Genomic DNA, 25978 nt, shown 5'->3' with positions numbered 1-25978 from the left:
GCTCATGCCTGTAATCCCAGTACTTTGGGAGGCTGAAGCAGGCATATCACTTGAGGCCAGGAGTTCGAGACTAGCCTGGCCAACATGGCGAAACTCTGTCTCTACAAAAAATTAAAAAATTAGTTGGGTGTGGTGGCACACATCTGTAGTCCCAGCTACTCGGGAGGCTAAGGCAAGAGAATTACTGGAACCCAGGAGGCAGAGTTTGCAGTGAGCTGAGATTGTGCTCCTGCTCTTCAGTCTGGGCAACGTAGCAAGACTTTGTCTCAAACAACAACAGATAACCACATCATAGAATATCCAGTGTAGCCTATCTTTAATGTACTCTCATACCATGCTTTCCTATATAACTTATGATATAACTACACTAACCTACTTTCTGTGATCAGACCCACCAAACTCAGGTATGCTTAGACTCGCTGCTTCTCCCTGGAATGCTAATTCTCTGCTTGGCAAACCTTTGTACCTTTGTTAAGACCTTGATTAAAAGTTACCTCTCTGAAGCCTTCTCCATTCCAGCAAGCATTACAAGGCTTCTCTTCATTCCCTGGGCAATTTCACCTACTGCCTTCCTCTTTGGTGCCATGTATCACATTAATTTATTTTTCTAACTTTTTTCCAGAATTTCATTTTTCATGTGTATGTGGCAATGCATTTTATTTTAATTTTATTTTTAATCTTTTAATTTTTGTGGGTACATAGTAGGTATATATATTCAGAGGATGCATAAGATGTTTTCTTACAGACATCACATAATTTATGACCATCCATTTAGAAGCCTGTTTTGCTTGCTCACGGAGCTTGGTTTTCTTAGGGCAGGGCTGTGTACACCTGCATATCTTCACGTCCCTAGAATAATACCTCTAACACAGCCAATATGCGATGGTACATGTTGAACAAAGAAGTTAATGGATAAGTAAACAGAACCTATATGGTATCAGTCCATATTTGTTGTTTATTTTTATAAGTTTTTTTTCCTCTGAAATCTGTAAGCGTGCTTGATCGCTGCTTCTGCTTTTTTGTTGTTATTGTTTCTATTTAGAGGAGTCTAAGAGGGATCCTAGTGAAGAGGGTAATAACTTTGCCTGTTTTGTGATGCGGGAGGTGACGTCATGTGGTTCTGCCATTTTAACATTGTTCCTTCTGAGCCTGAGTGTTCTTTCTGTTGAAGATTCAAGCGAACCAGGTCAGGAGAATGACATCAGACTGTGCTTGTGCCTGATAATTCATTTCTGAAGGTGCAATATTAAGTGTCGCAGTGTCCAGCTGGTGATATTTTCGGCATAGAAACCTGTTAGACATGGCAGCATTAACGAGATGGAATGAATTGATTTATTTCTCTCCTGAATTGCTTGGCAGTGCCTCAAGATTGAGGCATCAGATTTGCACAATGTGCTACTTAGGAGATTATTTCTTCCTTCCTCCAGCCAGACAGAAGACTACAGTAGGCAATGATAGCTTAAACTTGGGAAATGTCCTTCTTCAGAGACAGCATGAGGGACATTTCAGAGAAGATCAGATTACTCTCCAACTGCTTTCACAGGTGGACCTGAGGAGGCACGCCCCTGAACCAGGTCTTTAAAGGAGAGAGTAGAACAACCTAGAAGCTCAGGAGGTCACTCCAACTATTATTTTCCCATCTGTGGCTTATTGACATACACTTTGACATCAAGGCACTGACACTGATAACATGAGAGAAATGAATAGATTAATTATGGGAGGAGTATTTTAAATGTTAAAGGCTTTGTCTAAAATAATTCACATTTTTCCATCCAGTGGTTCCTCTCTTTGAATCCTGTTAGAATGACAGTAGATCTTTTCATTCTTTCCCTGCTTTGGGCATGACTTTGAAGAACCTGAAGATGTGAAAATGAAATGGATACTGTGCTCCTTTTGGCTAGGATTGGGGAGGGAGCACTAACTGATCTCTGCTACCAGCCACTTTCAACATCAAAGCTACTTTTTTCTTTTCTTTTTTCTTTTTTCTTTTTTTTTTTTTTTTGAGACAGAATCTGGCTCTGTCACCAGGCTGGAGTGCAGTGGTGCAGTCGGCTCACTGCAACCTCCGCCTCCTGGGTTCAAGGGATTCCCCTGCCTCAGTCTCCCGAGTAGCTGGGACTACGGGTGCATGCCACCACACTCGGCTAATTTTTTGTGTTTTAGTAGAGATGGGATTTCATTATGTTGGCCAGGATGGTCTCAATCCTAAGCTACTTTTAGCAGGATTGAACTCTGAGGTCATCCAGTGGCCAATTGTGATGCTGTTGTCATTCTTAAAACTGGAGTGACTTATCATTTTTGGTGGTCTGAGGCTTGTGATTCCTGTTTTGCCATTTCTTGGCTGTGTGTTTGAGGACCTCTTATCCCTAGCCTCCTCATTTGTAAAAGAATCCTTTCCATGGACCTTGTGCATTTCATGGAAATATAATAGCATCTTGCAGGTGCCTGGGGTCTGGAAGATGCTTTGTAGGTGCTCTACCTTTCCCTGTGTGTTCCAAGTGACCCTCATCTGGTGCATTCTTCATTTGATTAAAGCAAGGAAGGACGCTTTAGCAGAGGGCTCTATCTCTTGATTGGCCCCTGCCATCCCCTGGCCCACTGTCTTCCCTATTGTGCACAGTGATGGCAGAGACAACAACACACAGCTTGCCCAAACACACTAAGCTGAATTAAAGCACCACCCAGGTAGAGGTCTATTCTATTAAGCAAGGATCATCCAGAAATTGAGTCACTATAACACAAGGGAAAGATTCAAGGATCACAAAGTCCCTGCTAGGAAGTGACTAATGAGAGCTGCAAAGGGCGTTTAAGTTTTGGTCCATCCCCAGATACAGTTCTTCCTTGGACAACAGCATCTCAGCTATGCTCTGGCTGAACTGGGAGGTGACAGCTGCCTAGCTTTGCTCTTCCTACTTGATATGTTAACTCATGCACCATTGTTACTGTGGTTGGGAAGTATGGTGGACCGTAGATGGAAGAAGAGAATGGGAGTGAGATATTTACACAGTTCTGAATTTTGGGGGTGAGGGCTGTGCGTTTTTCCTGTCAATGTTGTATTTGTATCAGCAGCATAATAATGATTAAAAGCATACTCTTTGGAGTTAGACTTCCTGGCTTAGAATTGTGAACATACTACTTAATCGGCTATCTCTTTTGGCACATTATTTGACTTTTTTTATATCAATTTTCTAAGCTGTAAAATGAAAATAGTAGTAGTATTTAACTCATTGTTTCAAGTTAACTGAAATAATACATATGAAGTACTTAGAATAATATCTGACAAATAGTGTCCACTCACAAAATGCTATGTTTGTTTTAGCTGCTGTAGTAGCATATCCCTGGTATCCTTGAGCAAGAGACTTTGGCTTTTGAATTTATTTATCTAAGATCCTCTAAGACAGCTCTGATGTAATTTCCTCCCAGCCAGCATTCCTGCAATCCCAAAGACCCCCCTTTTCCATTTTTTTGTCCTTGGAGACTTCTAAGGTTTAAAGTTATGTGTATCTTCTTTCCTTAGCAATCAATACCCATTACATATGTCTCACAATTATAACTTTTCCTGGAAACAGATGTTAATGGATTCTGTCCAACCCAAAAGACCCTCACTTCCCTATACATCAGCTCTTGAGTTTCCTAAAAGCCTGACCTTCAGTTAGAAAGTGATCAGGAAGCTTCTCAAAAAGCCTAGGAATCTAATCAATATGTCTCACTCAATGGTGATGATTAGTAGAGGACATCAACAGTGCACCACAATGTCAGATAAGTAACACAGGATGCAGGCTTCTGACATTCACCATCCATTATACATCCCCCAGGAGGTGGGAGAGCTTCAGGTTTCCATGGCAGCAGTCAGCCAAGTTAATTTGATGGCCTTCAAACAAAATGAACAGATAATACATAATTAAAAAACAACAACAAAAAAACTAGACACCCACTCGTAGTAGTTTTCAGGAGCCTGGGTTTTCTTTGGGTCTATCCAAATGCCAATGTCAAGAAAATTGGACTTCATGACTGAGAGTAAAGAAGATTTATGCATTCAGTCTAAAATCTCCATTCAAAGCTTTCTAGCTGAGAGCCCAATTTCCCTTTTGTTTAGGGATATGGTCCCTGTTTGTCTGTTTCCATCCACAGCTCTGCCAGAGATGAAAGCAGTGTTTGAAACAATTCACCCAGATTTCCATCTGTAATCATCAAGAATGGAATTCATCAAATTCCTTAAGATATTTACTGAAAGTCATGATTTTGAGGGCCTAGTGCTCTCCGGAAAAGGGACAGCAGCAGCCTTGATCAGTTTTCCAGCTAACAAGAATTTCGTTAGCTATGTGGCCACCTAGTGGCTCTTCCATGAACGTCACTGATGGATTGTCAGGTACACAGACAATCGTCCACTAATGAAGAAGTTAATATCTTTCTTGGAATATGACTTCCTAATTTTAGCACATGCGATGTGAGTTTCTGAATTCTAGAATCATCCAGCAGGACAGACACTTCGAGAAAAAGGCAGAATAGCTATGGGGAGATGTTTGATATTTGGGAATGATTGCTGGTATATTGGGAATGCTGATGACAGGTCATCCGTCGGCGAAGGTTTTGTTTTGTGTCGTCATTGGTGTATTCCTGGCAGAACTGATGTGAATATGCACATGAAGATTCCTTGGTACAGCAGCAGTTTGATAATATCATATAGCAAGTATGGATTCCGATTTATTGTTTTGAGTGTTTTAAAAAGTGGCTGAACTGGACTTAAACTGCACAACCGATTTCCCCCATCCTCTCCCTTAACTCCCTTCCTGAAACGTACAGCCACGGACATCTCTGCTTGAAGTGTACAGCCACGGACATCTCTGCTCAGGTTTTAATTCTCATGTTTATATTTTATCTTGTTTTCCTATGGGTTGCCCTAGTGTCGGCATGTTATAGTGGTCAGTAATTTGGACAGAAGTTTTGCTTAAACCCCAGGGACCTGTAAAACTTCAGCCCTCAGGCCACTGATCTGTGTATGGGTTGGGAGTGTAATCGAAGCCCATCAGCTTTCAGTCCTCTCTTGGATTTTACTCTCCGTGGTGCTTTCTCAGATACCCACTCCCATGCATGTCACAGGGGTGAGTGGAGAGCTTGGCAACCCTTCCATGCTTCTCTCATTCTCAGAATGCCCCCCCAACTGCGACCCTAATTCCATCCATGGCTGGTCCACTCCTCACCTCAGCTGCACCTCCAGTCCCAGGATAGCCAAGTCACATCTTTGTCCTATTTTCCATAAGTTTTAGTATTTTTGCTTATAAATCATTTGGATTTCTCCTTCCCAACCCAAATCCAGTCCATGGAAGACCATTAGAAATGTAAATGTACAATTAGAAAAATGGTGTTGAAAAGGGCAGTATGTATTATGGGCTCTAAAGGGCAAGATCATTTGCTTCCAGTTACATCTGTGTCTGTTCAGAGCAAAGGGGACATGACCCAACTGCAAGGACAACCCCATACCCTAAAACACACCATCTTCAAATACAACAAACTCAAGTTGAGTTTGGGCAAGTGCCAGCTATGTCCATGTATGGGGTGGGGACTCCCGATATCCATTCCCGGGAAATCACGGCCAGTAACTGGCTCCACGGCCATGGCAGAACTGGGCTGACAAGGGGTCAACAAGTAACGAGGAGCTGTGATGTTTGATTCTGCTCTGTAGACATTGGAAGGAGAGGCTTCTTAACAGCATTTAAAAGGAATAGAAAGTCCTAAGGCCCGGGGTCTACATATGGACAAAACTTGGAGAACGTGACCTAAAATTGAAAAGGGGCTTAACTGTCAGAGGCTTCTGAGGTTGTTGAAAGGAAAGGGAAGCAAATTAGAAATCTAAAGAGATCTGAACAGGAAGCAATGAGTTGGGAGAATGGAGGGAGTATAAGAGATGTTTATTATTGGAGAGAGAACTTCGAAAAAAAAATCACCAGAAAGTAGCAGTTAGTTAAATATGGAGCCCAAGACAGAAGTAATGGAGGGAGGATTTTGTCTGAAAGAGATATGGAGACAATACAAAAATAATGAATCAGAAAGGTGATCCTTTTATAAAGGAAATACAATATCATCAAACTGTGCTTTGTTTATCCACATATGCAGTGTTCAGGAGAATAGGAAGATGTGGCTGTTCTGTAATTTTGGACATCAGAGGCTTATTGTTTGCTTTAATGAGGAAAGCATGTATCAGATGTGGAGTTTCTGGGGTTTCTTTCCCCTCAAATTTACATAAAACGTTTAAATTAGTTTCCTTGGCTTTAAGTACACATTTGTCAACACTCTTTCTTAAAGTGGCAGCTTTGATTAGAACAACAGATGCAGAAAGAAAGCTCCTGTGGTATCCAGTGCTGAGTCACTGCCGTGCTATGCTGCAGGCAGGCTCCGCTCCAGGAAAAAGACAAGTCAGCAGAGCAACAAAAATGTCAACAAGGACAACAGTCTTTCTTCCTTCCGTTGTAGCCTTTATTTATTTCATCGAGTCAGAATATTTTTATTTAGCACTTGAAAACTTTATTTCAGTAAATGGAAAAAAAATATTGCATGTAGCTTTAACAGTTCGCAAGAAGAAAATAGAGGACACAAAAGAATACCTTGAGAGGCATCTGTGTAAGCAGCAGCTGAAATCATTCCCAGGGTAACCCCCCATCCCATAACAGACAGACAGGTAGGGGGTGGAGACGGCACAGAAATAGCACATTGTCAAGTAGCACATGATAAAGACCTTAGAAACGCTTCATAGGAGTTTTGAGTATGTCCTCACTTGAAGTACCCTTTCTGAAATTCTTGTAACCCTCTGATTTCTCTGTCAGCTTCTTAAGGAATTCTAGAGAGGTAAACCTAGGAATTTAGAATTGCCAGGAGTATTCTGTGTTTTCCTTTCCTTCCACCGTTATTTTAAGGACTATCCTGCAGTTCTGTCCACTATTCTTCTGCCTCTTTCACTTTCAATTACCTAGTAGAATCCATGCCACTCAGCCCTGCCTTCTTTGGCATTTCTGCAGGAATTTCATTTAAACCAGAGTTAGTGCTAATGATTTCAAGTTTTAAAAAGTACTTTTACATTTCCAAAGAAGTAACTTTTTATATGCAATGTTTTCTTCCTAGACTGTAAGTTATCATCCTCAAAGTTTGGACTCTTAAAATAAACTAGAGTAACATTTTGTAGGAAAATACTATGGCAAGAGTACGAATTTTTATATTGCAGTAAAGAGCATTTGAAAGACCACGAGAAATGTTTTTCTGCAGCGTATGTTTATGATAGAGGGTGTGAATTCTACCGGTAAATATTAACAGGAAGAAGTTGCTTCTCTTAAACATTTTCTGTCTGGATAGAGGACACTGGAAAAACTACCAAAAATTTGAGTAGCAGATATCTAGGTAAGGTTGTAAAGATCTTGCATCCAGAATCCCAAGCCCAGGCTTGCACAGTCATTTTGGATATCCAACGTCAAGCTCTAAATAGAAACAGATGGTTAAAGATAAGTTGTTTACTATGAAATCTGTGAACCATGTATTTCCATTACTCATTTATATCTACTAATTAGAATAACCTTTCTGGATTCCGTAGTCTTACATTTATTCATGCTTTTATAGCTCTCCCTAGCCATTGCTAATTAAGCAGTTATAAAACAAATAGGCCTATTATGAAAGAAAGAAAATAATTTTGTTTTCCATTATGGGATGCCAAACAGTTTGCTGGCACTAAGGAGTGTCTTCACTCTCTACTCTCTGGGGGACAGGTTTGTCATTGTGGAGTGGAAGGATCATTAGAAAATACCCTGCTTTTCAGTAGAGGGGGCGATAGGTCTGTATTAAGCAAGATTCCTCATAAGAATGCTCTGTGAAAGAACCTTCATACTAATCCAGTGCCTACTGCACTGTGAAAACTCAGCAAAAATGAAGGAGGAAGAAATGAAAACAAACTCAAAATGTACTCAAGCCATGCTCATTTTCTTTCCCTTTGACATAAATCACAATTTTTGAATAAATTTTCTAATATAGACACACTAAGTCGAATGTGAAGTCAGCCCTCCCATTTATTGATTCGATAAGTAAAAAATTTAGAAAAGCAATCATGAAGGAAACTGTTTCTTTTCTGTGATTTCCAGCATTACTAAAGCCCTTTAACATACTTGAAGAAAATCTGTGGGTATGTATACTCTGACCAACAAAAGTCTGAAAGAATAGTGCTGCTTTCATTATTCCTAACCTGTATCGAGACTCTGGCACTGTTGAATTCTAGATTGCTCCGTTGGTCCGGTTTGAAAGTTTTGGATTAAAACATCCTTAGCAGAATTATATATTAGAAATTTAAGCATATCAGCAAAAAAAAAAAAAAAAATTCTAGGCTTCCTAATCTGTTGATAAGTACAGAGGATGTCCCCAGTGAATCAATGAGTAGGTAAAGAACACAAAACTATGCCAGCATTTGAAAAATAAAAACGGGAGGTACTATCTGTCAGGGTAACCTACCACTTGGCACTTTGATTGGGATCTGCGATTCCTCTTGAATCTTTACTTGCAGGTTTCTGTAATAAATAAATTATGTTTTAGGAGCTGCACCAGATGTTACATGCATGTGCATCCACACACGGACATGCCTGTACACACATACATGTGAGCACATACACACAGACCACCTCTACTTGCTCCTTGAAAAATCCAAGACTGTTTGCAAATTGCTTAAGACAGTTTGTAAATTCCTATGGGACTGGGGGAGTGGAGGGTAGATAGTGCTGGTTAAGCAAAGCTGTATCAGAAACCATTATTGGTTGTAAAACTTGTGAATCTTCCCTAGAATATATTAGGTAAGAGATTTGCAAACACTTTTTAAGTATTAGCACTTTCATTCTGATAACATCTCTATTGGAATCTCAGTAAAATTGATTTTAAACATGGACTGCATGGGTTCAAGGAAGAATTCATTCATACAACTCCCCCAGCTGTCTGCCACTTTCTGTAATCCTTTTGTGTGATCGAGGATCGTGTGTAACCACAGATTATAAACGAATCAACTAATCACAGCATTTTAGTCGTCCATAAAGAAAGCTTAACGAGAATGGCTGCTTTTAAAAATACAGAGTTGAAAATCTGTGTGCATTCAGCACCCAGTTCTGAGTAAGAAGTGCTCTACTGAGTAACCTTGAGGATGTAGAGATAGAGATTATAGTCATTTGGGCAATCCATAGAAATCCTGTAGTGGTTGTATTGTGTGTGTGTGTGTGTGTGTGTGTGTGTGTGTGTTTTGACTCAGTCTCTAATGCATGCGTATGCTAATATGTGCTAGTATTTTGTTTCTCCCTTATAAATAAAGATGCAGGGATTATACTGCCTCAGCTAACTAAGGGTTCCAGGGGAGAGACTCTGGCTCACTGAAAACCATTGCTGTGTTTTACCTTTCAGAACAGGGGCCAGGACTAGAGTGAGGTGAGTGAGGCATTGGTCTCTGGGGCAGAATTTAAGGGGAGAAAACTAATTCGGTAATTAAGATAAATTATGTGCTAATGTGTTAATTTAAAATATCAAAATTAATTTGCAAGAAAATGAATGTATCAAGATAAACAAAATGCCAACATTTTAAACAAAAAACTGAGTCTGTCCTGGGACTTGCCTGACTCACTTCCCCCTCCTCACCCTAACTGCCACCCTGTTAAGAAGTAGGTCTCTATGCCAGAGTGTCAGGATGTCCCATTTCTACCGCCAATCAGAGAGCTATCCATGTTATATTATTGGTCCTTTTCAAGGAACCAACAGATAAGTTTCATGAAAGTTATTATCGGAAAGGACACAGGCCGCCACCAAGAGGAAAGGGCGGGGGACATACCAGTGTGATGTAGTGGGGACTTGAAAAACTGGTGGGCAGGCTTTCCAAGGATTCTGGAGTTCTCTGCTAGTGAAAAGAGATACTATTAATCTGCAATTCCTAGTAAGTATACAAATACTAAAAGACCCAGACCTAATATTCTTGCCTAGGTTGTTATCCTACAACACATGAGTCTATCTCAGGACCTGTCTATAAGACAAACCTACATATAAGAAGAGTGGGGATTTATACGTTGTGATATGAATATGATGAGGCAGGTCTGTTAGCCACCAAATGTTACTATCGCTATTTGGCTGTATACCTGAAATTCCCCAACCAGCCACAGTCTTTTGGGCCTTGAATGTCTTTGAGAAACTCCACAATTTCCTATTAAAATATAAAAATTCCTAAATGAAGTTTCCCTCTTTAAAGTGTGTTCTGTTAACTCCCCAGTAGATATTAATACAACTAGAAAGCATGGTCCAGTGGAGGCAGGATCTGGATGCCAGAGCAGGGAGAGTAAAAACAAACAAAAAAACAAGCATCATTAACATAACAGGTAAAAGATGCCAAAGACAGACATCCCCCAAACCCCAGTTTTGCTGAGGACTGGTCTTTGATGGGTAACTGTGTCAAATAAGCATCAGTTAAATCATTATTGTTTATAATATTTCATGCCAAAAAATATAAAAACCCTAAATGTGATGTCTGAGGATCCAGCTCTGCTATCTGTGTTAATATCATGGTGTATATGCTATCAGCAGTAAATTGAATTTATTCACATATTCAGCAGATACTTATTCTTCTTCTCTTCTGGGTGCCCCTCATTCAACCAAAAAACCGAAAGCCCTTACAGGAAGCTTAGAATCAAGAATCGTAACAAATATGTCCTAGGCTCTATGGTTATTCATCACTGACCAGTACTCAGCCTACCTTTCCTGACTCCTCTCTCTGGAAGTCCACCTATTTTAACATATTAATTTAAGGAAAATGTAATTAGGAAAGTAACTTTAACAGCACATGAGGCATAGTAGATTAAAATAACACATATTAAGTGCCAAGTATATACCAATCACTGTGCTAGGCATATTTACATACAATTTCTCATTTAAACCTCAAGACAAATGAATGAGAATTATATTAGCATCATGTGGTTTCATTCCTGAAAATCTCAATGTAAACTTAAAAGAAAATCATACATTTTTTTTTGTTCATTCTAATTGACAATTAAGACTCAGTTTTACCTTCTTAGAGTCACAGCCGGCATAATAAAGAGTAAAAATGGATAAAAATGATAACTAACAAACATATATAACCAGAGAAAGATTCACTATCTCTATACTCCAGTGAAATTCAGCAGAGGCATTTCCACTAAAATGTCATATATGTGTTCTGGGGGATAGAGTGGGGATATGCTCTGCAACATTGTGCAGTAAAAATCACACAGCTTTTGGCATGCCTAAAGCCATGGCAAAGCGTTCAAAACTTCTGGAACTGTGTAACCAGACCAGACCACCCCACCAACCAAAAATATCCTGATTTTAAAATACTGGCAATATTATATTTTTATTGGCACTTGCATCTAGCAACAGTCAGTTAATTATTAACCTTAACATTGGGGCCTTTTGATCCCTTCTTCATGATTTAAATCCTAATGGGCAGTTTCATCATTTTAAAGAGATAATCTTATCAAGAATCATGCTTTCTTCATCAGCTATTTTTTTTTTTTTTAAAAAGCTAATGCCTTTGTAGTTTCTTAATCTTTGCTTACAGGTTTTGTCTTGATCTTTTTTTATTGGTTTTTTTTTTGAGACAAGGTATCACTCTGTAGCCCAGGTTGGAATGCAGTGGCATGATCATAGCTCACTGCAGTCTGGAAATCCTGGGCTCCAGAGGTTTTCGGTGCCTCAGTCTCCCAGCTAGCTAGGGACTACAGGTGTGCACCATTATGCTTGGCTATTTTTTTCTTTTTTTATATAGACAAAGGCTTGCCATATTACCCAGCCTGGTCTAGAACTCCTTGCCTCAAATTACCCTCTTGCCTTAGCCTCTCAAAGTGCTAGAATTATAGCTGTGAACCACTGTGCCTGGCCACTCAGTTTGTTTGTTTGTTTGTTTATTTAATCTTATGTTATTTTTATACTTGAACTTCTGGGGTACATGTGCAGAACATGCAGGTTTATTACACAGGTATACACGTGGCATGGTGGTTTGCTGTACCCATCAACCTATCACCTACATTAGGTATTTCTCCTAATGCTATCCCTCCCCTTGTCCCCCATCCCCCGACAGGCCCCAGTGTGTGATGGTCCCCTCCCTGGGTCCATGTGTTCTCACTGTTCACCCCCCACTTATGAGTGAGAATGTGCAGTGTTAGGTTTTCTGTTCTTGTGATAGTTTGCTGAGAATGATGGTTTCCAGCTTCATCCATGTCCCTGCAAAGGACATGAACTCACTATTTCTTATGGCTGCATAGTATTCCATGGTATATATATGCCACATTTTCTTTATCCAGTCTATCATTGATGGCCATTTGTGGTGGTTCCAAGTCTTTGCTATTACGAATAGTGTAACAATAAGCATACATGTGCATGTATCTTTATAGTAGAATGATTTATAATCCTTTGGGTATACACCCAGTAATGGGATTGCTGGGTCAAACGGTATTTCTAGTTCTAGATCCTTGAGGAATTGCCATACTGTCTTCCACAATGGTTGAACTAATTTATACAGCCACCAGCAGTGTAAAAGCGTTCCTATTTCTCTCCATCCTCTCCAGCATCTGTTGTTTCCTGACTTTTTAATGATCACCATTCTAACAGTTTTTTAAGTGAGTGGAATGTATTGGAAATTATAGCTGTTGCTACAATTATTGAACAAGCTATGATTTGCAGGGACTTCTGTGGGATTTTCAACATTTTTCTTAGATCTTCATATATTGCTTACATTTCTAGTTTACTGAATTTTCTCAGGAATAGATATAATTTTTTCAAATAATTTATCTGCATCTATTGATATGACCATATGATTTTACACTTTCCCTGATAATAGAGTAAATTAGCCTCATTGCTTCTTTGAATGTTAAAGTTTCTTTGCATTATTGCAGTAACACTTGATAATGATTTATTATCCTTTATATATGATCATGATGCATTATCATTTATCATGAGATTCAATTGGCTAAAATCTAATAATAATTCGTGCACCTATATTTGTTAGTGTATTAGTTAGTAGTGCTTCCTTCTTGTAATGACTTTTATAAGTAGGTGTCAGAGAAATATTGGCCTCAAAAAATAAATTGGGAATTTCCCCCTTCTTTCCAATTATCTGGAAAAGTTTATGTAGAATTGGTGTTATGTCTTCATGAATTTTTAAATAGAATTCACCAGTAGAGCCTTAGGGGTCAAATATTTTTTTGTTTATGGAAAGGTTTTTACTACAAATTTAACAGATTAGATACAGAGTTATTCAGATTATCTGTTTCTTCATGAGTAAGCTTTAGTAATTTTTATCTTTCAAAAATTTCCATATCATTGCACTGTCAAATCTATTAAAATAAGGGTTTTCATAATATTTTCTAATTATCAATTTAATATTTATAGTACCTTCATTGATGTTGCCTTTCTGATTCTTGATGTTAATAATACGTACTAACTAGTTAGACTGGCTGGAGGATTATAAAATTTATTAATCTTCTCAAAATACATTTTCTCTGTTATTTTTCTGTTTTCTATTTCGTTAGTGACCAATCAGATATTTACTTTTTCTTTTCCTCTGCATATATTGGGCTTCATTTTCTTTACTTTTCTAGTTTCTTAAAGTAAAAGCTGAGGTCATTGATCTTTTACTTTTCTTCTTTTCAAACATAAGCAGATAAGTGGTATAAATTTTCCTTTACTGATTTTACTACACCCACGTGTTTTGGTACGTGGTATTTAATTTTCATCCATGTTAAAATACTTTCTAATTTCCCTTTTGATTATTCTTTTGAAATTTGAGTTCCTTAGAATTTGTTATCTAATTTTCAACTGAGAATTTTTCTAATTAGTAATATCTTTCCATTACTTATTTCTATTGGAATTTAATTCTGAGAATATATTTTGTGTGGCTACAATTCTTTTCTTTCTTGTTTCTTTTTTCTTTATATTTTTAGTAGAGACGGGGTTTCACCATGTTGGCCAAGCTCGTCTCAAATTCAAGTGATCTGCCCATCTTGACTTTCAAAAGTTTTGGGATTACAGGCGTGAGCCACTGTGCCCGGCTCAATTCTTTCAAGTTTGTTAAGACTTGCTTTATGGCCCGTACTGTGGTTTATGCTTGTAAATTTTTACAATAGTGCACAAATTAGTATTTTATTCAACCAATGTATTCTGCTCTGGTATAGTATCTTGGTTATTGTTCCACATTTGTTTTGAATCCTGTCCTCTTTTCTTTCCCTACATGTAGATTCAAAGCTTCACGTGTGTGTGGAACCATGTTAAGTTGCTCCTCTGCACCTGCCACGTCACTTAGCTTAGGATGGGTTCCATTTTAAACATACACAGCTACTTAAAAAAATCAATTAACTAACTGTTGCAAATGGAAGTTTCTTACATTTAGGAAATGAATTTCTGGCAGGATTGGCTCAGTCCTCATCTGCTGCTCATCACCAAAGTATCCTTTATTCTCCACTCCCAGGGTTTCCATAGGTGGGCTGTCAAGAAGGAAATTGAACACCTAATTTATTAGATATAGGGCTATTCAGGTTATTTATTTCTTCATGAGTAAGCTTTAGCAATTTTTATATTTCAAAAGTTTCCATTTCATTACAATGTTAGATATATTGAACTTTTTATATTGGCTAATTATCAACTTAATACTATACAATCTTCAGTGATGTCACCTTTCTGATTCTTGATGTGGGAAGAATCAGAAACTATGGGATAAACAAACTATGGTATACACTTATGGCTAAAATTACATCATCTACAAGATTTTTAAAATACTGATGCTCAAGTTATACCCAATGACAATTAAATCACAATGTCTTCAACCCACATCGGTATTTTTTGAAAGATCCATTGGTGATTTCAACATGCACAAAGTTTGGGAATCATTGATATTAGCATCTGGATAGGAGCAAGTACATAAAAGCTTGAGTTACTACTATTCTTACCCCATCTTCAGTAAGAAGCTTATACTTCCCCCCATCGAATATCCTCTATAACTACAAAGCTTATATATTCTCAGTAACAATTCCCTTCAACACATAGAAAATGCATATGTACCTCTGAACTTGCTTCAACTTGATACATTTTTGGTAACGAATTAATAGTATGAGAACTCCGATACCGACAATAACCAGGACAAGCACAACAATCAAGATGGCAACATCTGCAACATGAAAAAACACGGACTTCAGCCAGGGTATCAGTTGTAAAACAGTGGAATATTAACATTTAATGGAGCTGTTACAATGCTCCTTATTCCTTTCTATAGGACTTTGATTCTCCTTTCAATTATTTTTATGTAAAGTAAAAAGCCCAAACATTATACAAATTACCATTTGTATTTGCAACTGACGCTCCACCCAGTGTTCCATTATATTTAAGGGAACCACAATAATCAGGAAGAGATTTGGTTGTCAGTTATTAACTACAGAAAAGCCCTTGTGTGTTGAGGGTTTGTGGAAGACCTAAGAAAACCTAACTGAGCTAGAAGAGACTACACTCGCTATAAAAGGGAATTGCAGTAAAATCAATTTGGGTATTCATGCAAAATAATATGAAGACCATACAAATCCATATCAAAACACAACAGATAAGTAGCAGACTTGAAAAATAAGAAAAACAACTTTTTTTCGTTGGGTAGGCTTTTGATATATGAAAGATTTTGTTTTAGGATGCTCACTGGTAACATTTAAGGTTTCTTCCCAGGCTACAGGTGCCTGTCCTTCCTCACAGTGGCACTGGAGTCCATGGTCATCCATCTGGAAGAGCAGTCAATGATATTTTCTCAAATGACTGATATAAGTTGTGTTCTGCAACTCACTTACTTTAGTACTACCTGTACATCAAACATACATGCACACAAGCACAAGCACGAACTTTTTATTAGTTAATTAAACTGCCTAAGAAAATCAATGATGCATAAAAATAAGTAAACAAAATACAAGAAGCAGCCGTCTTTGAAAATGGCCTTTGAATAAGAGAATGATACTGACAAATTCAAAGGCAGATGAACAAGACAGCATGATTTATCTTTCTAGGTAAATATATGATATGTGTGATAAATATGGTAACCTGATATATATATGTGTGTGTGTGTGATATGTGTGTGTGTGTGTATTACTATATAAGTGTTACTGATTAACCCAGCATATGAGTGATATTAGGCATAAACTGTTAGTAATTGCTGGTATTAGTGTTTATTAAGTGAAAAAATATACAATGTTTGCCGATTTTCTCAAAAGCTTAACTTGACATTGGTGTAATTTAACTATAAGACATATTGTAATAGATTCAACTTTAAACATCGGATTTAAACTTTATACATACATTAATCACTGAATTTCTAGATAACCAGTACCATAATGAAAGCTTTACTTGTAACACTGGCTATATCTGTGTATAATAATATGTGGTTTAGCTCCTTGGATCAATTTTGTTGATAACACATGAAAAAATGAATCCCAAATATATATTTGACTTAGAAAACAGCAAACATACATATATACATACATATACATGCACATACAGGCTGAGGAATAAAGTAAATATATGGCTGATAAGACATTAATTTTAAAAGCAGTCATATCTTACAGGATTTTCATGGCACTGAGAGGGGCAATTGGTTGAGTTATAGACCTTTTCCATGTTTAGACATTCACCATTGTTGCACACCTAGAAATGAAGTAATCAAGCATGAATTAAAATGACTTAATGTGAAATTGTAATTTCATGTAATGCATGTGAAGCACACAATTTTGCATGTAATTTACATATGAAATTTTTCAATTTACATGATTTAATTGTAAGTTAGGTAATTTTTCCTATTGTAAAATTCCACATGTAGTGTCTTCTGTGGATAGAGAAATCCTCTATAAATGTTTGAGGAGTGTACTATTCATGCAAACAAATATTTTAAGCTCATTAAAATATTTATGTTCTGAGTAATTATTTCAATATTAGTCTGTCAAAGATTCTACAACTGTAATTGCAACAGTTTCTTTTGTTTCAATGAAGTTTTTCTTTTGATTTGGTTTAACAATGTATGTTTATTATATCACAGTTGGGCATTTTATTAATTGATGGTTGGGCATTTTATTAATATCAATTAATCTTATTTGTGTTTAATATTTTTGCTTTAAATTTTCCTTTCTCTTGGCAAATTTAATCACCAAAATATTATTGGTTTTGTTATTTTTGGTCTTTGCCTGGTTCATCCTTACTCATTTATTTAATTTTTAAGTGTTATTTTTAATTTTATTTATAGTTAAACATTTATTGCCACCAATTCAAAGATTATATTTACATTTTCTATAGGGAGAACTTAATATATCCATATTATATTTACATTTTCTGTAGGGAGAACTTAATGCATCCATATTTATTGGAATAAGTGATATATATACACTCTTACTCCTTTCATTTTAATTACTTGATTTCCAACATCAGACATTGTAGCTTACCTTTTACTATACTTATCACTTTTATTCAGCTATTGTTTTCTCTAATTTGAAAGCTATATATGCTAATTTCTAAAGGTTGATTTGGTTAACATTAATATATTTGAATCTAAATAATTCTATCATTTTCAAGAAAAAATCACCATTAATTTCTCCTTCTGTAAGATAAGAAATTTATCATGTTTTTGCTTCTTTCCTCTTTCTGTCATTCAAGTTTTTGATTGAGTAAATCAGATTCTACATTGTCAAAATTATTTATTATTCCTGAGATTTTTTACATTGCTGTAATATATTATAATTAATAACTAGAATTTACTCAAAAGTCTTATAGATTTTGTTGCTTGCAATCATTTCTTTAATATCCTATCTCCTTATTTTACCTTCTAAATTTAAATTTATTTCTCTGTTGGCTGGAATACATTCTGAACTATTTGTCTTTTCAAAAAACAGGTGGAGTCTATATTACTATGTATTTTATTAGTTATAATATGTGTGAGAGTGTTATTCTATTGCTTTTCTGTCTGAATAATAACTTGGCTGTAAATATAGTTTTAGGGTCTCAACAATTATGTTCTCCAAAGCTCTGTAGATGTTGCTCTATTGTCTTCTGGATACTTGTTGCAGACAAGTATTATGGTAACCTGATATTTCTTTCTGTAGCAAATTAATGACCTTTTCTCTTTTGTGCTTATGGCATGTATTCTTTATTTTTGACATTCAAGGCATGAGGGTAAGTAAAAGCACTCATCTCTTTCTATAAATTTTTCCTGGTACTAAGTGAATTTTTTCATACATTCTTCAGATCAGGGACACATTGTGATTATTTCATTAATTATATTTTCACCTCTCTTCTGTTTTTTTAAATTTAGAATTCAGATTAAATCTGTGATGAATTTTTTAGAAATCTATTTCCTGTTTTTATTTATTTTCTTTGATTTTTAAAATTCCTTTATCTTATTGTGTTAAGAAGTTTAGCATCTAACTTATTGATTTTTTTTGTAATATCCATTCAGTGGTTTACTGCCCACATTACATATAAACCAGTAATCATATTTTGTACTTTGAAAGCAATGCTCTTTGATCTCAAATTACACGTTTTAATATAGATTTAATATCTTTTAAAATTTCATTCAAAAACTTTTTCTTGATAAAGGAGGACATTTTTGAACATTATATTAGTTCGTTTTCATGCTGCTGATAAAGACATATGTGAGACTGGGCAATTTACAAAAGAAAGAGGTTTAATTGAACTTACAGTTCCACGTGGCTGGGGAAGTCTCATAATCTTGGTGAAAAGCAAGGAGGAGCAAGTCACATCTTACATGGATGGCAGTAGGCAAAGACAGAACTTGTGCAGGAAAACTCAACCTTATAATAACCATTGGATCTCATGAGACTTACTATCAGGAGAACAGCATGGGAAAGACCCTCATGATTCACTTACCTGCCAGTGGGTCCCTCCCACAAAGTGTGGGAATTCAAGATGAGATTTGGGTGGAGACACAGTCAAACCACATCATTCCATCCCTGGCTGCTCCCAAATCTCATGTCCTCACATTTTAAAACCAATCATGCCTTCCCAACTGTCCCCCAGAGACTTAACTCATTTCAGCATTAACTCAAAAGCCCACAGTTCAAAGTCTTGTTCAATACAAGGCAAGTCCCTTCCACCTATAAGCCTGTAAAATCAAAAGCAAGTTACTTACTTCCTGGATACAATGGGGGTACAGGCATTGGATAAATACAGCCATTCCAAATGGGAGAAATCGGCCAAAACAAAAGGGCTAATAGGCCCCATGCAAGTCTGAATCCAGCAGGGCAGTCAAATCTTAAAGTTCCAAAATGATCCCCTTTGATTCCATGTCTCACATCCAGGTCACACTGATGCAAGAGGTGGGTTCCCAGAGTCTTGAGCAGCTCTGCCTCTGTGGTTTTACAGGGTACAGCCTCCCTCCCGGCTGCTTCCATGGGCTGGCGTTGAGTGTTTGCAGCTTTTCCAGGCACACAGTGCAAACTGTGGGTGGATCTACAATTCTGGGGTCTGGAGGACAGGGGCCCTTTTCTTACAGCTCTACTAGGCAGTGCCCCAGCAAGGACTGTGTGTGGGGGATCTGTCCCTACATTTCGCATCCACACTGCCCTAGCAGAGATTCTCCATGAGGGCCCCACTCCTGCAGCAAACTTTTGCCTGGGCAGCCAGGCATTTCCACACATCTTCTGAAATCTAGGCCGAGGTTCCCAAACCTCAATTCTTGACTTCTGTGCACCTGCAGGCTCAACACCACGTGGAGGCTGCCAAGGCCTGGGGCTTCCACCCTCTGAAGCAACAGCCCAAGCTGTACCATGGTGCCTTTTAGTCACAGCTGGAGTGGCTGGGGTGCAGGTCACCAAGTCCCTAGACTGCACACAGCACACAGCACGGAGACCCTGAGCCTGAGCCATGAAACTGTTTTCTCCTAGGCCTCTGGTTCTGTGATAGGAGGGGCTGCCATGAAGACCTCTGACATGCTCTGGAGACATTTTCCCTGTTGTCTTTGGGATTAACATTTGGCTCTTTGTTACTTATGCAGATTTCTGCAGCCAGCTTCAATTTCTTCTCAGAAAATGTTTTGTTTTGTTTTGTTTTCTATCACATTGTCAGGCTGCAAATTTTCTGAACTTTTATGCTCTGCTTCCCTTATAAAACTGAATGCCTTTAACAGCACCCAAGTCACCTCTTGAACGCTTTGCTGCTTAGAAATTTCTTCTACCAGATACTCTAAATCATCTCTCTTCAGTTCACAGTTCCACAAATCTCTAGAGCCGGGGCAAAATGCTACCAGTCTGTTTGCTAAAAACATAACAAGAGTCATCTTTGCTCCAGTTCTACCTTATGTTCACCTTTACTTGAAATGGCAACTGAGATTGAATAATTTTTATTTTTTTCTTTAAATTCATTGATTCTTTCTCTTTGATTCCCTCCATTCTTCTGTTGAACTCATTCGCTGAATTTTTTTATTCCCATATTGTAATTTTTCAGTTCTAAAATTTCCATTTGGCTCTTACTTATATTTTGTACATCTTTGCTGGAAGTTTGTTATTTTGCTGAGACCTTCTATTTTTCCATTTATTTCAAGTGTGTGTGTATTTGTTCACTGAAGCATTTTTATAAAGGCAGCTTTAAATTCCTTGTCAGGTAATTCCAACATATGTACCACCTTGTTGTTGCATCTAGAGATTGTCTTTTGTCATTTCAATTGAGATTTCCCTGGTTCTTTGTATGAAGAGTGACTCATTTGTATTCTGGATACTTTGGGGACTATGACCTATGGGATCTTATTCAAACCTGTTGTTTTAACAGAATCATTGCCTCACTCATGCCAGCTGGGGTGGAAACCCAGCCTCCTCACATACTTTCATGACACTGTGGGGCTGGAAGAATTCATCACCACTGAGCTGTGGTGAATGTCCTGACTCCCCATAAGCCTCCGCTGAAACCCTGTCTGGAGCCAGGGCATCTGTTAGAGCTGGAAGAAAATGGAAGACTAGGCTTCCCACTTGATCCTTGCTGATGTAGAAGGAGTCAGACCACTGAACTTTTCACGGCTGTTTGGTTGGAGTGGGACAATTATTACCAAAATGTTTTCTGTCTTGTTAGCCTACTCCTTTTCTTGTCCTTTGGTTTTAGAGAAGCCCTGCTAAAACAACAGATTTGAATAACGTCCCATAACTCATAGTCTAAAAATAGCATATCAATGCCAAAATGAAGATTTTTTTTCCGTTCACATCATTGTGATACCTACATAGACCAGCATTAACTATGCATGAATTTCTTCCTTAGAATTTGGCTGAAGAACTGACACTGCTGTGATGGATGTGCTTCTGCCCTAAGCCTTCTCTTGAAGGAATGAGCTCTCTATGCGGAGTACATGGTCACAGTGTACTTAGGAGATGGAGGTGGATTTCTTCACAACTGCCTTTCTATCAGCCCCTTTCTTCAGTCCTGGCCACTCTTAAAGAAGGAAACGCTTTGTATTTCAGGCTGGTTTTTCATAACTGAGGTGAATAGCAAATCTTTTGGTATTTTCATCTACCTAAGGCTTCACACTTTGTCTTGCTGAATAGCTTTGAATTTTTTAGCTTGCGGTTAGCATACGTACCTTAATCTTCACAAACATAGATTTCTTAGCATGTTGATATTCATTTAATCGTTTTAACAGGAAGTAGTATAGTTAAATATATAGACTCAAAACATAAATCTCTATTAAATATTTAGTTCTAGTTCTCTTTTTTTTACATTCTGAACTTTGGTTTTCCAAGTTATTTCTCTGTCACACTATACAAATATCACTGTAATACTTTTGGTGATAGTGTAGAGAGAGAGGGGAAGACATATCACACAGAGAAACTACTCAGTTTCAGATAGCTGATTTTGGGGGCAAAATATCATGTGTTTTCCATATATTCTTTATGAGCCAGCTATTGTTTAGAGTATGCATTCTAATATTGTCATCTTGCCATAAAAAACTCTTTCCAATTTGGTCCCATTCTGTCTTCTCTTCAATTGCATCTTTTGCCATTTATCCCAAAGGTCAAGCCACTTTGAAATTGCTGGTTATCTGAATTATGCCATACACTTCGTACCTTTGCATATTGTGCAGGCATTTTTTGCTAAAATGTCTTCTCCTGTTTCCTGTGTTTTAAAATGTTCAAGTCAAAGCTGAAATGTTGTTACTCATTGAAGATGCCATTTCATCTTCTCTAAGCAAAGTCAGCCACTTTTCCTTTAGACATCAATGTACATTGTTCACACCACTAAGAAAGCAATTTGTTGAACTGTAATCATTTAATTTTTACTGTGTGAAATTCTCATGTATGCTTATCTTTATTGTACAGTCAGTGGCACCATAGTATATGGCCAGTAAATATGATTGAATGAATAAAATAAATGAAGACGTGAGGCTATTTTATAGTCACATTAATTAGAGAAATCCATGTCTATAATTTCATTAGATATCCATTGTAAGTTACTAATTAAGCACATTTGTAACAATTATGTGTCATTTGGCATGACTAAAATTAGGCAAAATGGATATTTATTACAGTGTTATTGCTACTCTGCTCCTCATTAAAAAATAGTTGTCAATATTTTTTCCTTTTCCATATCTAGGCCTCTTTGGAACCAATTACAGTATCCAATAATGTTTTTAAAGGATTGAACTAAGACGTTTTAATAAAACAAAGGTCTTTTGTCTTACCATTCCATCTCCGCATTTTGTTCCTGACGCCACCAGGCCAATGTCTGTAGAATCATGGTACAAAAAAATGGTTTTGCATTTGACAGTAGCATTTTGCTGGGGATCCTTAAGGTGATAGGTCTTGTCTTCTCCAAGGAGATAGAAAAGCTCCCCTCCAGTGCAGTAGATCTTTCCACATCTGACATCTCTGAAGGAAAGGGAGAATATTCCAACTTGGAACTAGAAATACAACTTTTGAGACTAGGCTGGCAATGAAGCCTCCCAGTCACTCTTTTTCTAGATCCAGGTTTCTCACCAAGTTAAGGAGGCTGGAATGGGCCGAGAAAACCAGTGAGCAAAGTCTTGGCCCTGAGAACTGAGATGAGTCCGTACAAAATGTAAAATTATTGTATTTCTTTTGGATTTCCCTGTGAACCTCACAAATCAATACTGGCTTAAGTTTACAGGGGAATTTTTTTTTATTAGTAATTTGAATTAGCATGATTTTAATCAGGACACCAAGATTTCCTTATTTCCCTCTTCTCCCGATCTCAGTAAAAAGAGGTTAACAGCTTTGGGGACAGGAGCCATTCTGATTTTGACAAAGTGCTGTAAGAAGGCAAATTACTTTTTTTCCATGGGGCACTTACTTCTCCTCACAGGGAAGAAATCTGTTTTCCTTGTTTTTGCAGTACCCAAATTTATTTCCTTTTGTATTCATCTTGTAGCAGATATCATGACTCTCTGTTGCCTCTGGGGTAAAAAATGGTTTAAAAGTAAAACAAAAGCATGACTATCATGAATCATAAAAGACCTTATTTTTCTAATGTAATTAAACTTTCAGAATCATGTCATAGTGAAGTAGAATGGAATACATTATTTAAAAACCATCCTATTGCCTCAGGAGAATATTTTAGGCTGGAGATATAAAACAGTAACAAATATACATAACTCATATACTGAGATAGTTAATATTAGACTTAAGATCAACTAATATGACAGGTAATATACAGAGAAATGCTAAGCATTATCTTGGAATAATGCCACAAATGACATTATCTCTGATCTTGACCCAATTCCTACAGGGCAATAACAGAGAAATAGAGGCCATCATCTATGTGAATCCTTCACTGTGATTATCTCTCACCATCATCAAATAATTCAGAGCACTGATCCCTACGAGTGGGACATTTCCCCATGAAGCAGTAGCCTTCTGAGTTCTTGCAAGGAAATCCATTGACTCTGAACTGGTCCTTAGGACATGCAGGCGAGTGGCCAGTGCACATCTCAGGAAAATCACATTCATCTTCTGCTGGTCTGCATATGGACCCTGCTTTTTTAATCTGTTGAGGAAATACAAAGAGACTAAATCCTGTTTACATTTAGGTAGGTAAGGTTTAGTAAGTAGACAGAAAGTTGACCCATTCATCTAAAAAAGGTTTTAAGGATGGATCATAGCTTCCTTCTACATTCCACCAAGAATCATTCTCATTTGTAAATGTGTTGGCACTCATGTAATTTTAGGAACGACAAAATGATGTTTTTGAAATTTGGTATTCGAACAGCCTTAGGGAGAGTTGGGATGTACATCAAATGAAGAAATGGGCAGGTGTTCTCATTTATCTTGTCTTTTCTTTGTTCCAAGGGATCCAGTACACGCCCTGCCTACCCCCTACCTACCTCAAACTGGGAACCCCTGCCTATAACGAGGAAATCTCCAGTCCTAACAAATCAGATTCCTGCATATGAAGTGGAGAAGAATACCCTTGCTTTCATTGCTGGAGGGAACTGCATAGAGATATTCTTTCATCCAGCCGTTCAATATGAATTTAATTATGCTGGGTTCTGGATGAATTTGAAGATGCATAAGACACATTTGTTTTCTTTGTGAGTTCACAATAAAGTTGGGTGAAAGAAGTGTCAATAAACCCTCGGACAGAGCCACTGGGGTTTCTGGTTGTCTTCCTCAGGAACGTTTCTCCACTTACTAGCCACTACCACTTTCCAATCCTGATATACCCCTTTCCCTTTTAGCTCACCCTTGGGATTTCAACCATCCTCCCAGCTGAGGTTAAACAGATTGGTGATTATTTACAAAGGAGCAAGAATAGAGCTGGTCATGTGACTTCCCTCCTAAAACTCCAATTGCTACTTGATGTTTCTCCACTCCCCAGGCCATAGCACAGCCCAATGCTCAGATGTTGGAGCATCTCACAAGAATCTCTGTTGGGTACTTGCAAGCCTAGCTTCATTCTGGAATCAGTGGTGCAGGGCTGTCCAGTGGTTAGAAAACTCTTAGATCCTACACATTCTTAAACTGAAACAAAACAAAACAAAACAAAACAAACAAACAAACAAAAACCTTCTCCTGGCACACGACCTTACCTGACAAGATTCACAGCATTCTCCTTCTGCACAAGTAAATCCTGGCTTCAAAACACATGTGTGTGCATCACAGCAAGGATTAGTACACTCCTGGCAATAACCACAAAAGAAATATGAGAAGTTGATATGTGCTTTGACTCCTGTTTGAAGAATTAATTAGTTGTGCTTCTGTGTAATCTGTTACAGTTAAATGCTAATGCATGATTGTTGACTGTGGTACATACATACAGATAACTGTTTAGAACTGGTGTTTGGGACTTTTACTATTTCTCCTTCTCTTGTGCTGTTTGATACACTACAGATAATGGATTCTCACTGACAGAATTAGAGAGTCCAACATTTACAATCTTCAATTATCCTAACGATCTCCATTTCCTTGAAGGGCCTTACTGCTTCCCTGTACTGAAGTATGATGTGAGACAGTTCAACTGCTGAAGATCTCATTTTACGTTTTGCTCAAGCTGCTCATAATTTCAGGCTGACTTTTATTTTTTAATGTATCATTAAATAGCATCAAAATGGTAATCTGTGCCCTATTTTCTCAAACAAAATTAAAACCTCAAAGAAAACGGAGTGTGGCCAGATAAGGTACCTCATGTGTTAGAATGAATCCATGGAACCATTCCAAAGAATGCATATGGACAGGAGGATCAGTTTCCAAAATTAAGAGCCTCTTTACGTTTAACCTGAGACATTTGAAGACATTCTTATAACCTTTGGACAGGTCACTGTCCCCAGTCTGATTATGGAGTCTCTAACTGCTGTCCTACTAGACCTCCTGGTATTGTGGTCCTTGGGCCAGCAGCAACACTGTAACCTTGCCGCTAGGTAAGTGTGCAGAATCTCAGAACCACTCCATACTTACTGAATCTGAGTCCACATTTTAACAACGTCCCC

At 37.6% G+C, this 25978-nt stretch overlaps 1 protein-coding gene and 1 long non-coding RNA gene across 4 annotated transcripts in view; one reads left to right on the top strand and one right to left on the bottom strand.

Annotated features, from left to right (window-relative positions):
* The first annotated feature begins 1155 nt into the window (after nt 1-1155).
* Nucleotides 1156-25659, top strand: LOC144330757 (uncharacterized). The gene is made up of 5 exons (XR_013397208.1): nt 1156-1238; nt 1360-1448; nt 4097-4369; nt 23782-24082; nt 25464-25659. It is a non-coding gene; the product is annotated as an uncharacterized LOC144330757 (long non-coding RNA).
* The window catches only part of ADAM7 (ADAM metallopeptidase domain 7), a 64528-nt gene continuing 45002 nt past the window's right edge, over nt 6453-25978 (bottom strand). Inside the window, exons 13-23 of one of the 3 annotated variants that reach the window (XM_028852469.2) lie at nt 25082-25171; nt 23844-24039; nt 23347-23449; nt 22718-22904; nt 16615-16695; nt 15704-15782; nt 15082-15187; nt 14408-14507; nt 9836-9901; nt 8485-8540; nt 6453-7466 (exon numbers count right to left, since the gene is read on the bottom strand). In XM_028852469.2, coding sequence (XP_028708302.2) covers nt 7466; nt 8485-8540; nt 9836-9901; nt 14408-14507; nt 15082-15187; nt 15704-15782; nt 16615-16695; nt 22718-22904; nt 23347-23449; nt 23844-24039; nt 25082-25171 — 1065 coding nt within the window. In that variant the 3' untranslated portion in view covers nt 6453-7465. The remainder of the gene's footprint in view (nt 7467-8484; nt 8541-9835; nt 9902-14407; nt 14508-15081; nt 15188-15703; nt 15783-16614; nt 16696-22717; nt 22905-23346; nt 23450-23843; nt 24040-25081; nt 25172-25978) is intronic. The other 2 variants (XM_028852470.2, XM_077943273.1) reach the window with 2 other exon arrangements.

Source organism: Macaca mulatta, chromosome 8, assembly GCF_049350105.2.
Source record: "Macaca mulatta isolate MMU2019108-1 chromosome 8, T2T-MMU8v2.0, whole genome shotgun sequence".
Taxonomy (NCBI): Eukaryota; Metazoa; Chordata; class Mammalia; order Primates; family Cercopithecidae; genus Macaca; species Macaca mulatta.
The sequence above is the reverse complement of the archived record's forward strand: the minus strand, read 5'-3'. Positions and strand labels throughout refer to the sequence as shown.